A 15,191-nucleotide genomic window follows, 5' to 3' on the forward strand; every position below is an offset into this window, starting at 1 on the left:
TAAAGACTTGGTGTAAATAGAACATACTTTATTCCATTTCCTTGAAAGCTGTTTAGACCCGTGTTGTGAAAAATCATACGTCTTTGGGCTGTGAGGGCTTGGGAAGCGATTTGGTCGGAGTGACCTTTCTCCTTACTGTCAGCTCCTGGTTTACTGTAGGAGATGTAAAGAATCCACCCATCCTCTTACTAAGGCTGTGTGCACTTTCTAGAATCATAGAATCATGGAGCTGGAAGAGACCCCAAGGGCCATCCAGTCCAACCCCCTGCCATGCAGGAAATCACAATCAAAGCATCCCCGGCAGATGGCCATCCAGCCTCTGCAAGGAAGGAGACTCCACTACACTCCGAGGGAGTTTGTTCCACTGTCGAACAGCCCTTACTCTCAGGAAGTTCCTCCTAATGTTGAGGTGGAATCTCTTTTCCTGCAGTTTGCATCCATTGCTTCGGGTCCTAGTCTCTGGAGCAACAGAAAACAAGCTTGCTCCCTCCTTCTGGTTTTCCAGTGGCGTTAAAGTGTCTGTCCATATGTTCAGGAGTCAAATTGTTTCATCCTTGCATGGCAAATGAGACAACTTTTAAAAATACATCCTCTTGATTCAAGCTAGACCTTTAAAAAAATTGATCTAGTGCAGTGATCCCAAACTTCAATTCTCCAAGGGTTTTGGACCTCAGCTTCCAGAAGCTCCAACCAGCTTGGTCAACGGTCAGGAATTTGGGGGGCAAAGTCCAAACATCAGGAGGACCAAAGTTTGGGAACCACTGATCTAGAGGAAAATAGGAGAGGTGGGAAGATAGACCCCCAAAACCCCAGTATGTTTCCGATCTTGGTTGCACATTGCTGGCAGCTTACTACTCTTAGCTTCTTCCATGCCGGAAAATACCATCAAAGTGCTCCCAACACATGACCATCCGACCTCCAAAGAAGAAGACTACACCACTTTGGGCATTGGCTTGCTTGTCTATTGCTGGTGGTCTCTTCCCCTCCCAGTCAATTCAAACAAATACGTGAAGAAACTGGAGACGCTTTTTGCAAAGCTATTCCTAGCAAAACCCACACTGTCCTACTGGTGTGAACATTTTTTGCGGAGATGTGAGAGATTAAATCACTTCCATTTCCCCAGCTGAGAACCAAGTAGCTGGCATCTCATGTTTCTAGAGGTGATCCCACTGCAGGGTGTGAAATATAGAGGGCTGGGGTCTTTGTTTGACGTGGTGAAATGAACGATAGACCTCCTAATGCTTGAATTAGGAGAGAGAGAGGGAGCAAGGGAGCGCTCTGACTCCTTACCTTTCCCATCTGAGCTGCTGTTTTTTAGAGAGCTGCTGGGTATGTGTGTGGATGTGCTTGGCTAAAATTAGGAGCCGCCGTGTGAGTTTGGGTGTTTCATTAAACGGCCCTATAATTTGAACTGTCGAAATGCACGGGAGGCACGCAAGCGCCTGGTAGCGCTCGCCGCGCTCACGTCGCAAAGAGAGCAGGTGTCACTTCGTCGAATCACTTCCTTCCTTAAATGCAGGCCTTCGGATTACTTTCAGTCTATTTGTGCAGACTTTCGCACCGTTGCGAGCGAGCGGCTTGACAACCGGCGCTTTGGCCTGTAGTAGCTTAGCTCCCTCCTGTAGTATCTTAGTTCCTTTCCCTGTTGCAGTGGTGGGCTTTTTGTTTGTGTGGGGGTTTTTGGGGCTAAGAGGCTTCCCAGGGTTTCACGCCTTTCCCAACACAATGTAGTAACACACTCCCTTTGGCAACACTGATATAACATTTCAGACGCAGCCATCCTTTGGGTGCATGTGAATCGTAGAGGCCGTGTTGAGTGTGAAGGCGACAACGCACTCTTGTTGTTTCCAGACTACCAGGTAGTTGCCTCTGGATATCAGGCAAAGACCTTTTAGTTCTTGGAAGCATTTGTTTTATTTTATTTCATTTTCCCACATAAAACAAAACTGTAAATCCATCGTTATCTTAATTACACACAGCCTAAAATGGCAAAATCAAGCTTTGCTTTTTGGAGTGTGTGTGCGCGCACATGTGCGCGCGCATGTTCCAAAAAGCAAAGTTTGGTTTTGCCATTTTATAGTAAGAGATGCCATTTTACCACACAGTTGTATACCAATGGGACTTAAGCATCGAAGAGTTTGGTATCCACAAGGGGATACCAAGACCCCACTGTATCTCAGCTTGGTGTTGCTTGGGCTTAAGACTGTGTCCAAATCCAAAAACACTGCCATGGATTTTTATTTCTCCATTTGAGGTCTAGGAAGCGCGAAGGCATTTTGGTTAAAACACTGGAATAACTACTCTGAGAGCCTTTCGGGATGAAGAGCGGGATATAAATACTGTAAATGAATACATAAATACATAAATAAGGCACTGTTTACTGAGGGAGTATCATGACCTGTGGGGAAGGGGCTTTCTAGCTGAGGTAAAGTTATCAGCAGGGTGAGCACTTTGGGCAGTTTTGGCGGGAAAAGGGGAATTGTTATGGGAATGAGCTTCTTCTCAGCTGCCTCCTTTTGTATCCATAATAGCGCATACAGGTGCGCAAAGACACATCTAATATCTTCTCCAACAATAAGCAGATAGGAGCCTTTACCAGCGAAACCATGGCTTGTTTTGGGCCCCATACAGACTGCCAAAATAAAGCTGCTTCGGGTCACTTTGGAGGTATGCTGTTTAAATGTTGCATGCGTCCTAAGAGTCCGGAAGGTGCGCCAAAGCTGTGTTCCAGTCCTTAGGATTGGATCATGGCTTTGGCGCAGCTTCCAAATTCTTTGGACACATGCAACATTTAAACAGCAAACCTCCAAAGTGACCCAAAGCAGTTTATTTTGGCCTGTCTGTATGGGGCCATAGACAGCCAAAATAAAGCTGCTTCGAGTCACAGTGGAGGTATGGTGTTTCAATGATGCATGTGTCCTAAGAGTCCAGAAGCCACACCAAAGCCACACTCCAGTCCTTAGGGCTGGGCATGGCTTTGTGCGACTTCTGGACTCTTAGGACGCATGTCATTGAAAACACCATTCCTCCACTGTGACTCGAAGCCGCTTTATTTTGGCTGTCTTTAAACGGCCCATATCACCAAGCATAGACTTGCGACCTGCCTACAGCGCATGCCGCATGCTCTTTCTTGGCACCCACTTTGTAAAATGGCTACCTTGACGTTTTAAGGTGGTTCCCTCCCACTTGCCCTATACCTTTAATTTGCTGCCTTCAACTACTAAAGCCTAGTTAAGCTGCCCTGTTTCCAAAGCCAGGAAGAAAGAAGAGATTAATAGAGTGTGACATCTTCCTTGCATTTTTGCAGAACGGTTTGGGAGTGCTCCTGAGCCTCGTTCTCGGAGGCATGCTTTTTGCCACGTCTCTGTGCATGTGGCGGTGGCTCCCTTTTTCATACTTTTGCATGTTAGTTCGGCTTGGCTTTTTGTCTCGCTGTGTGAAAAATGGCTGGGTATTTCCATCATAATGCAAAAGAGGGCAGGGGGGAAACTGCTTATGAGTGTCCGACAAGAGAGCTTTCCTCCAACTATCCACTCCATGCTCCCATTCCCAGTTCAGTTGCCCCTTGTTGCTTTGGATTTGGAGAATACTCTATGGTTGCTGTTCCTAACGAGTCACGAGCAGTCGATCCAATAACCTAAGCTATTTTTGCCTTATCTGCAGAACATGTGAAATCACTTTCCCCCCAAATGCTGAGAAGCCACTGTTCTGTCTTTCGGCTTTATCGATTCTTGGTAGTTCTGGGAATACAGTTTCCCTGCCTTCTGTTGAATCTCAGTAGGAACTTACTTTGGTGGACTACAAAGAACAAATAGAGTTTGATCTTGTTTCCTTTTTCTTTTCTCTCTCTCAGCAAACCAAACAGCTCCTCAAATTTCACAAGCAAATTGTGGAGGAGAATTCTGCGTGGCTGCTGTCTTTGGGTCGTCCAGATCTTGGTTTGCAAGCAATCCGGTCTAAAAAGAGAAGGTTTGTATTTTGAGCAAACAGTTGACATACAAATGACTTGTATAATGACATGCCTTTACACCTCTGTGTTAGACCATTATGTTAGACTGCAGTATTGACTACCCGATGGCAGTGGCTTTTCAAGTTTCCAGGCAAGGGCTTTTCCTAAATTTCCATGTTCCAACTGCATTGCTCTGTCCTCAGAGGGAGAGAAGAAGCCAGCATAGCTCCATCATGCCTTGACCCCAAAGGCTTTTGAGATGCCTTCACCCCATGTTTCAAATGTCATTGCTCTGTCCTCAGAGGAAGAAGAGCAGCCGACATAGCTCTATCATGCCTTGGCCCCAAAGGTTGGTGAGATGCCTTCACCTCCTGTTTCAAATGCCATTGCTCTATCTTCAGAGGGAGAGAAGAGCAGCCAGACATAGCTCTATCAGCCTTGACCCCAAGGCTTTTGAGATGCCTTCACCCCCATGTTTCAATGTCATTGCTCTGTCTCGAGGACGAGAAGAGCAGCCAGACATAGCTCTATCATGCCTTGGCCCCAAGGTTGGTGAGATGCCTTCACCTCATGTTTCAAATGCCATTGCTCTATCTTCAGAGGGAGAGAAGAGCAGCCAGACATAGCTCTATCATGCCTTGCCCCAAAGGCTTTGAGATGCCTTCACCTCATGTTTCAAATGCCATTGCTCTATCTTCAGAGGGAGAGAAGACAGCCAGGTATAGCTCTATCATCCTTGGCCCCAAAGGTTGGTGAGATGCCTTCACCCCATGTTTCAAATGTCATTGCTCTGTCCTCAGAGGGATTGAAGAGCAGCCAGGCATAGTCTATCATGCCTTGCGCTCAAGGCTTTTGAGATGCCTTCACCCCATGTTTTAAATGTCTCTGTCCTCAGAGGGAGAGAAGAGCAGCCAGACACAGCTCTATCATGCCTTGGCCTAAAGGCTTTTGAGATGCCTTCACCCCATGTTTCAAATATCATTGCTCTATCCTCAGAGGGAGAGAAGATCAGACAGGCATAACTCTATCATGTCTTTGCCACAGCAGCTTGTTAGAAGCCCTCCTTTCACCTTTTCCTGCTTATTCTGGTCTCGGAGGGAGAGATCTGCTGGACTTAATTCCTGCTCTTCTGCTATTCCTTTTTTCCTTATGTTTCATGTCTTAATGGCTGAAGGGATATTACAGACAAAGAAACGGAGAGGCCTGGGATTGAACCTGGGATCTCGGTTGCCCTTCCACTGAGCTGTGGTCTTTTCCCAACCAATGCTAGTTTTTTCACTCTTTCTTTGATTGTGAATTTCATTTTTGTACAGTTCTTGTCCCTGCGGGGAAATACTAATCACGGTTTTTCCAGAAGCAGTTAATTCCGCTTTTGGGACGTTGGCAAGATGTGAGCCATGGCAAAAAGCAAAGCTGCAACCAACAACTTGTTAACTAAACAAACACAAAGGTGATCCCACTTCTCCCCTCACCTTCCTCCATCCTTTTGGAAACTCTTAAGAAAATGAATAATTGAGATCATGAGTAATGTTTATATACCTAGTGCCTTCGACAAGCTCTGCAGAATAATGTCTGCAAAGTGTGAAAAATTCCCTATCTCAATGAGTGTATGATTTCACTGTTGGTGGAGAGGTAAGATGTTTAGTGGTTCGATGGTGGAAAGAGTGAGGCAAGGATAACACGAAACTGATAGCCGACAGAACAGCCCTGTGCATTTCTTTAACCCTAAATACAAGGCAGAAATAAATCCCGTTAAGTCGAATCAGGCTTACTTCCAACTAAGTGAGTGTCGAATTTCAGCCAAAAATAAAATGTATTGAGAACAGTCAAGCGTTTGTATTTAAACAACCTGAGAAATTGAGGGGTAAATGTTTAGATTTTCTCTGCCTGACGGACAGCTGAAAGGTAATTGCTCTGAAATTTATTCTGCTTTCATGATCGTAGAGCTGTGGGAAGTGGGGTTTAAATATACTCCTCTGATTTGTGAAATATCGTTCGTGATGAACAAATCTACTGTTCACGAAAGCGTTTATTATTTGTTCGCCAAAGTGTTCACGTCCTTTGAGACGTACTGTGGATGAAAAGCAATGAGGGAACATCTGGCAATGAATGAAATGACATGAAATATCCTTCAACGTTCTTATTCGTGAACAGATCAGTCCAGACAATTCGTGGTCGAGTCTTTGTACATCATCAGCTGCTACGGGACTCTGGTGGAGCATGTCCTCGAACCCCGGCCGCTCAGCACAGCCCCAAAGATCAGCGATGACACGCCACTGGAAATGGTCACTTGCCCACGGGCCAGCTGGACCCTAGTCAGGTAGCCCACCCTTTCCAAATGTCTGTGCTCATTTCCTTTCCATCCCTCCATTCCTATCCCTCCATTCCTATCCCATCCATCTACTGTTCACGAAATGGGATAGGAATGGAGGGATGGAAAGAAACCCTGATAAGAAGAATCCTGGACTCACAAGAATCATCACCAAACAGTACTCTATGCACAGGAAGCAGCTTTCTATGTGCAGAAAATGAAATGTATATGCAAGAATGCTATTTTCTATGCAGAAAATGCTGTTTTCTGTGAAAAACAACCACATGGGAATTTTATACCCAGTAAGCCCTGATTTGCAAATAGGTTTGAAAAACTGGTTTTCTAAGACCTTCTCTGAGCAGGAAGAAAAGTGGAAAAATTGCTCATCACTTTCTTGAAGGACAAAATTGGTGACAAATTACATCTCTTTAGGAATGGAAAAATCTGTCAATTCTGTTCTTATTGCATTTTTAGCAACCCATAGGCATTGTCATAATATGCATATGGCTCTGGTTGCCACATGGGCTACTAAAAAACGCCAAAGTAGATGGAAATCTACATCTACGTTAAAAAATATCAATTTTCGAGAAGTAGATGGAAATCTACATCTGCTTCTCAAAAATTGATATTTTTTAACGTTAAACAGTATAGAGAGGCCATGCGGTCTATGTACAAGGTAAGTTGTTGCGCTTGGAGCATCACTTATTCCTCTTTTTTGGGGGGCATAAAATGGTCAGTCTGGGGATTCTGGGGGTAACAGGGGCCACAGAAATGTCCCTGGGGGTCACATATGGTCCACTTTGCCCACCTCTAGTATGAACCGATGAACAGTGAGCAAACAGGTACTTCAGTCCCACTAGATTTGAGGAATCTACCTCTGTTAAACAGAGGCTGGATGGCCATCTGTCAGGGATGCTTTGATTTGGATTTCCTGCATGGCAGGGGGTTGGATTAGATGGCCCTAGTGGTCTCTTCCAATTCTATGTTGGGACTAGCAGTTGGATTTAGGCTTGTGTCTTGCATAATGGTTTGAGTGTTGCGACTCTTGAGACCAGGGTTCGATTCACCAAGAGAACCCACTGGGTGCCCATGGGCAACTCACATATTCTCAGCCTCCAGGGAAAGGCAATGGCAAACCTCCTTTGGACAAATCTTGCCAAGAAAACCTCGTGATAGGGTCGCCTTAGGGTCGCCATAAATCGGAAACAACTCGAAGGCACATGACAATAACAGTTGCGTCACTTTGCCGAGTTTGCAGCCTAGTTGGAATAGAGGGAGAGGGAGGCGGCAGACAGGTTGGCCCCACGGAAAAGTCCCATGAGCCAGATCAGGCTGAGGAGCTGTCCACTTGCTCCTTGGTAGCATACCCCATCAGTGCCTAGACCAATTTGTCCCATGAAAATCCCAACCTGGTGCCTTCGGAAGGCCATTAAAAAAAAGAAAGAAAATGGGAATAAAATAAAAGAGGGATTGCTGTCAGAGAGAAAGGAGGGGGGAAAAACCTATATTGTCTCTGCTTTTGACATTTTAAAATATTTTTTTCTTTTGATTGATTTTGTTGAAGAAGGGATAGGCTCCAATCTTCTTCAGCGCTGGCTCATTCCTGGCCTCCGCGAATCAATACATGATTTACCAAGTGACTGACGAGAGGCCAGCCCTAATTAAAATGACAACAGGCAGTCTTTCAGGGCCAGGATTGTCAAAACAAGCAACTTATAATGGGATTGCAAATTCGGGCTGGATCGATACCCCGTAACTTTGCTCACAAGCAGGTTTTCGGACGCTGTTTGGAGGCATCCCGTCGTCCTGCCATGGCGTGCAACACGTCAGTGCGGGACTAAACGGCATGTTGTATGGCGGGAAGTGTGGACACGGTGACCCCATCTGGGTGTGGTTTTTCACAAGTTGCTTAAATTCTGGTCACTCGTTTCCCCTTTCCCGTATGCCTATGGGAGACTCTGTGCTTGTAGCAAACGACTTTAAATAATTATAAACACTGCACTCTCTTGCATAAATAATTGGGGTGCGATGACACAGATGCTGATTTTTTCGTCCAGCTTAAATATTAATACTCTCGCGTTGCTTCCGCAGAACTCCCCAGTGGAATGAACTGCAGCCGCCCTTTAACTTGAATCATCCGCTCCTCCTGGCCGCAGATTCCATGCAGTGTTACCAGTATCTGCTCATTGGCTGTAAGTAGCTTGGGATATTGCCTTTGGCAGGCTCAGCCACATAAGTCTCGAGGAGCATAGCCTCCAGAAGAGAAGCTGTTGTGGTTTGAGTCTTTGGGTGTTGACAATACATAAGGCGTGTATGTGGGTCCAAATGAACGGAGGTGCGGGGGAATGAAACACTTGCATATTCAAGGTACTGTGGGCCTCTCAATGATCTCAAAACCTCTATTCATTAATAAAGTGATGACTTCACATCAGGCGTAGGAGTGTGACCCTTTAGATCAGTGCTGTCCAAACTCTGGTCCTCCAAATGTTTTAGACTTCAGCTCCCAGAAGCCTCAGCCACCTTGGCCAATGGTCTGGGATGCTGGGAGTTGAAGTCCAAAACACCTGGAGGGCCAGAATTTGGATATCACTGCAGATGTTTTGCTTTGCTTCCCTCAGTGAGAAGAGAACTGGAAACACGTAGCAAAGCAACAAACAAAGACAAGCTCTGCATGCTCTAAGATGGTCAACTGTTCATTCAGTGTTTAAAATGGGCTTTTTAAACATTGAATCTTAGAGCATCTCAGAACATCTGGACCAACTTAAGCATGTGGAGCTTGTCTCCTCTATGTTTGCTGCTTTGCTTTGCTTCTATGATACCCTTCTTTTTCTCAGAGAGTCCAGAGTGGCTGGGTGTTAGGATGCAACATCTCTGGACTGCTTTTCTCACCAGAGGCAAAAGATGATATGATGTGCAGTCCAACAACATCTGGAGGGCCACACATTCCCAATCCTGTTTGTATCATTTCCAACCATTGGCCAATGCACATCCAACAGATTCACATTCGAATCCAACAGATTCTTCACTCATCCCTAGGTACTGGGCGAACTGGATCTTTCATCTAATCCTGCTCTGGTTGATAGGTAGGCAGATAGATAGATAGATAGATAGATAGATAGATAGATAGATAGATAGATAGACAGAGCCAGTCCTTCTGTTAACTAAGGCCTGTTACAGACTGTCAAAATAAAGCTGCTTCGGGTCTCTTTGGAGGTATGCTATTTAAATGACGCATGGGTCCTAAGAGTCCGGAGGTCGCGCCAAAGCCACACTCCATTCCTAAGCACTGGAGTGCAGCTTTGGTGCAGCTTCTGGATTCTTAGGACGCATGCATCATTTAAACAGCATACCTCCAAAGAGACCCAAAGCAGCTTTATTTTGGCAGTCTGTAACAGGCCTAAGACTCAGTTTGTGGAGATTAAAGTAGTCTGTGTATGAATATTGGTTAGGCCAGATTTGTAACCTGATTTATAGAGCCTTCCTGTTTACTGTCAACATTGGCGTTTTACCAGTGAAGTCACCTTTAAGACCTGGCCTTGCCCTTCGTATGACTGTGCTGTGCATGTGTATGTTCTTTCAGTCTCTTGAGGCTCCTTGGCTTGAGATGCACGAGTTTCATTTGCCTTCCTCCCCCCCAGACACTAATTTGTGCGTGAAAACTGAAAAAGTGGAGACTCTAATTTAATATCTCTAGATCCCAGGCAGCAAAGTGGAAGCGCTTAATCCAATCGGCTTGGTTGATGGCAGGCCTCCTGTAGTATGTTCTCTTGTATCGGCAGACGTCTTTCGTGCTATCTGGCATGCGTTGCTATGGGAAAGAGGGCTAGGCTTGTAAATTAATCTCACTATTAAGAGGAGAAGGAAAACAATAGCCATAAAGAAGCTGAACTGTTTTTTTTTTGGGGGGGGAGTGGAGAAAACACAGAAGCTTAGAATAACAAACTTTGCTGTCGACTTGGGAAGGTTACTGCACACTTGACTTTAGGTCAAGGATAGATAAATAGACAATTTGGACCACAGGTGACACTCAGTTTCAGAACAAGATCTTCCAGTCTTTCCTTTTCACAAAGCCTTCCTGCTTGTCCAGGAAGCTTCAGAATCATTTTAGTGGTGCAAAGTTTTGGGGAGGTGTCCAAGATGATGGACTCATCAAACGCTCAGACCTATCTGAGGTGGACCTCAGAGTTTTAAGCCCAAAAAGTCATCAATGGCCTGTTACAGACTGCCAAAATAAAGCTGCTTCAGGTCTCTTTGGAGGTATGCTGTTTAAATGACGCATGGGTCCTAAGAGTCCGGAGGTCGCGCCAAAGCCACACTCCATTCCTAAGCACTGGAGTGCAGCTTTGGTGCAGCTTCCGGATTCTTTGGGTGCATGCATCATTTAAACAGCATACCTCCAAAGAGACCCGAAGCAGCTTTATTTTGGCAGTCTGTAACAGGCCAATGATCAGAGATAGAACTTAAAATGGCAATCCATTGGGAACTTCACTAGTGAAAGGATAGGGATGACAGTAATTCAAGAATGCAAATATGATCTTGGGCAACACCTTCTTTTAGCAAGGAGATGAATTGAACAGATCAGTTCAGATACTTTGCCTTCGCCTACCATTGCCAAAGGTGTGCTGAGCCGTAACATGGTCTCAGCCTCTGACACTTATTAGAAGATTACATCTTGGATATCAGGTCAACAAAGCTCTCAAATTTAGGAAGGGCTGTGTGCTCATCTGTTCTCCATTCCTTGCCTCCTTTAGTGAGTTATGCTTGTTAGTCTACCCCACATCTGAGTCACAGCAAACATGAGGGAGAAGAACAGGGGCCTTGACTGTAACTGTGGTTCTTCAGGTGATCATCTATGACAGTGATGGCGAACCTATGGCACGCATGCCAGAGTTGGCACTCAGATCCCTCTCTGTGGGCACATGTGCCGTCGCCCCAGCACAGAGTTTGCCAGAGTTTGTTACTAGAAAGCCAGAGGGTCACGGCACTTTGCAATAAGTAAATGGGTTTTGGGTTGCAGTTTGGGCACCTGGCCTCTAAAAGGTTCACCATCACTGATCTATGAATCCACGCAACCCTCCCTCTTCCCCTTAAGGACGCATCTTTGCAACCTCTTGGTTTTTATCCTTTCAGTGGACTAGGAACTGAGGGATTTAGGCAGGCATGGTGGGGAGACTTGCCAAAACATTAATCCTAGCTCTGGAAGGTACCAACTAGCTTTGTGCAGATGCTGAGTAATCCATATGTACATGTTCACAGATGACTACATAAAAAACGCAGCCCAGGTATGCAGCGCATTGCTCCAATAGTTACTGGTGGTGGAGAGAGAAGGCACATAGGTTATCCTGGATTCGGGTGTAATCCAGAATTAATTTTAGGTTGGTCTGGCTTTAGGCGCAATCCAGAATTAATCAGGTAGATTGGCATATCCCTGAAATCTGACATGTGACTTTCCCCCGGTTTGAATTTCGTTCCCATAACAAGTGTGAATTTTGTCATTCTCATCAATGTGACAAGGATTGCTTGACAACTGATGTTCCAAAGTTATAATACCATTCTTCTGAAACAGTCTTACACATTAAAAACAAAATGCCTCTTGGAGAAAGAACAACAACCTTTAGAAATCAGTTATACCCCATTATAGAATGCCTGAGCAATTAGATCCCATTAAATACAAAAAGATGGCCGAAGCTGAGGGCGGGAACCTTACCTGCGTTTCCTTCTCCCCCCCCCCCTTCTTTCTCCCTTAGGGAAGTATCTGTTAAAACACAAACGTTCTGCTTACCTGCAGCAGCGATGTAATGGTCTCACATTAGCCGTGGTGGCCGGCGGTTTGATGCGCTATCATTTCCGTCAGTATGTTTAATTGCCAGCAAATGGCTAAATGGGAAGTTGGGGGGTGAATGGCTGCGGCTGTCTGCCATGCGGAGCAGTAAAAGGAATTCTGGCGCCATTTCAGGGCCGCGATTTGTATCTGTCTATCAGGGCTCAGAATGCAGCCGTTTTCTCTCCACGTCTCAGACCTCTGGATAGCATTTCTGCCAATTGTTTGGCTCCATTAAGTGTGCGGCGGTGGGGTGGAGAGGTGGTTGTAGCGGTGCCGAAGGGGGGGCAGAGGAGGAGAGGAATGAAAGCCTGAATGGCCTGAGCCGCAAGGGGCTACGGATAAGCCCTTTCTTTGTCCAGGCTCAGAACATTGCATTAGGTCTCATTATCCATTTATAATAAGTGACCTTTGCCCCTCCGGGGTCATTGAAGAAATACTCTGTGTGCTTTTCGAACAGAAGATACCCCTCTGTCAGACGACAGACTCAACAATGAACTGTCTGATGGTCCGGTCGAAGGGTATACTTTTGGGGAGGGGAGGGTTTAAAAATATACAGCTTGATGCCAATGGCTTTGCTTTTTATCTTTACTTTCTGGACACTTTGGAGCATCTCAGCTTCTGGAGGAGGACACACACATACGCATATAATTTCATCGAGTGTGGATTTTCAGTAGTACTGTATTCAGAAAAAAAGAGATTTTATTTCTTTAGAAAGTACTCAAGCTTTTAGGGTGGGAACAAGGGAAGTGTTTGTCTGTCGTCTTAAATGGGCCGAGTGTCCAAAAGCCATATCCCAAGGGGGCTTGTAATGGGGCCGGACCAGCTGGAAGTTTTGCTTGTGGGGATGGACGCATCGGTGACATCTGCTACGAAATGCAAAGGCAGGACACTCCGCTCGTAACTTACCTGGACTTTAAAAAGATTATATCCTGACCTTTTCTCCTCTGATGACACCCTTCCCCATCCCAGGTTCTGAAACAGGCCATTGTGTTCAATTGCTTTAAGGAGAGGGTGCATGAGACTATGGCCTGTTACAGACTGCCAAAATAAAGCTGCTTCGTGTCTCTTTGGAGGTAATGCTGTTTAAATGATGCATGCATCCTAAGAATCCAGAAGCTGCACCAAAGCTGCACTCCAGTGCTATAAGAGCTTAAGAACTGCCCTGATGGATCAGACTAAAGACCCACCGTGTGCCAACGTCTGGAGAAACCACATTTCTCAACTGCAGCTTTCCAAATTCCTCAGCCAATGTGGCTTCTGGCCACGCTGGCCTTGGGATTTTAGGGAGCTGAAGTCAAAAGCAGTAGCGTTTCCAAGCTCTGTACCAAACCTATGTCCCACAAAAATGACCACCAAATGCCTCTTGAGAAGCCTACAAGTAGAACATGAGTGCTATGGCCTCCTCAAACATGTGGCCTTCAAGCCTTGAACAAACTGTTGGAAAACTGTTCCTTCATGAATCTATGGCCCCATACAGACTGGCCAAAATAAAGCTGCTTCAGGTCACTTTGGAAGTATGCTGTTTAAATGATGCATGCGTCCTAAGAGCCCGGAAGCCGCACCAAAGCCACAATACAGTCCTAAGGACTGAAGTGCAGCTTTGGCACAGCTTCTGGACTCTTAGGACACATGCATCATTTAAACAGCATACCTCCAAAGTGACCCGAAGCAGCTTTATTTTGGCCTGTCTGTATGGGGCCCATGGTGCAATAGGCAACTTCAAGGCATATGCTACTACTGTTACCTAAATAACCCTAATAGAATTACTAATACAATTGGCCCTACATAGCCATTGATTTTTTTAATCTACAGATTCAATCATCCATGGCTTTAAAATATTTTTAAAAATTCATAAATTCCAGAATGGGATGGGGGAAAGACTCTCTTGAAGATCTCAAAGCCCATGCAGACTTCATATGCGGAGATACGGTCTGCCAGATAGCCTGGACCTGAGCCAGAGAGGCTTGATAAGTCATACAACCACATTCACATCCATTCTAGATAAGCCCATGAGGAGCCCCTGATGCCATGAAAGGCTTGACATAATTGCACAGGGAGTGTGACATCTCCTTTTAACACAACAAGCAAGTGCTCTCTCTCTCTCTCTTCTTCTCCTTCTTCTTCTCCCTAAACCTCTCTTTTTAGGTAATCATTCAGAGATCAATCTTGCTATCCATCTCAAGGCCTCCCCACAGAGATTTTCATGGTGAAGATCTGCCAGGTAAGCTTACCAGAACAACACTTACAATAAAGTCCAGAGGGAGTTGAGCAGTGAGACGTGGCGAGGGGGGTTTATTTTGTTTGTTTTAACAGAATCTCTATTTATATCCCTACATTCCTACAGTCGAGCGAGCTGTAATTAATGGATTTCTCTCTTTCCCTTAATTGCACTCATTTGTACATTCAAAAAAAACACACAATGGCCAATCAATTTTGATGTATTTGTAAGCAATTTGTCAAAGACTGCTGCGAAACGATTTAAATATTAATTTTCTCGGTATCCGCCTTCTCCCAATTTCTGCAGGACTTCTTCATAATTTTAGATATGTAGGAAATATTTCAGAACGCGAAGAAAAATCCCGTAAAATAGAAAAGTGCCCTTCTCCTAGGACAGGCTTCTGGGAAACAAATCAAAAAAGATATAGCGCCACTGAAACTCAAATGTTTGAGGGTCTTCATGTACAGGCGAGTTCACCTGTGCTTCAAGGTCCAATACTAAGGTTACTCATTTTGGTCCTAATGGCCAAATTAATATGGATAAACCCAAACTGAAGACTTTTCTGAAAGGGGACTGGAAAACTATATTTATGGGTTTTTTTTTTTGAGAACATGAAATCTATAATCATGCAATAATTTATTGGTTATGGTGGGGCCCATTTGTTACTATGCCATTGTATTTAATGAAGACTTGAAACATCATGGATTTATACTAATCTGATGATGGTCCTGGAAACCAAAACTCCAGAGGATAACAAGGGCATTGTTAGCCTCTGGAGTTTGGTTCCAGGGACCATATCGATAGTATAATCGTGGATGTTCAGATTCTTAATTAAATACAATGGCGTAGTAAAATGGCGTTCCCCTTATATAAAATGGCACAAATTAAG

At 44.9% G+C, this 15,191-nt stretch overlaps 1 protein-coding gene across 1 annotated transcript in view; it reads left to right on the top strand.

Moving 5' to 3' along the window:
* BCAS3 (BCAS3 microtubule associated cell migration factor) overlaps positions 1-15,191 on the top strand; it is a 416,672-nt gene that overhangs the window by 197,451 nt on the left and 204,030 nt on the right. The window contains 5 exon segments of the mRNA XM_042442606.1: positions 3,321-3,334; positions 3,866-3,954; positions 5,848-5,854; positions 6,104-6,269; positions 8,352-8,452. Of these exon segments, the coding sequence (XP_042298540.1) occupies positions 3,321-3,334; positions 3,866-3,954; positions 5,848-5,854; positions 6,104-6,269; positions 8,352-8,452 (377 nt within the window).

Source organism: Sceloporus undulatus, chromosome 11 (assembly GCF_019175285.1).
Source record: "Sceloporus undulatus isolate JIND9_A2432 ecotype Alabama chromosome 11, SceUnd_v1.1, whole genome shotgun sequence".
In the NCBI taxonomy this organism is placed as follows: Eukaryota; Metazoa; Chordata; class Lepidosauria; order Squamata; family Phrynosomatidae; genus Sceloporus; species Sceloporus undulatus.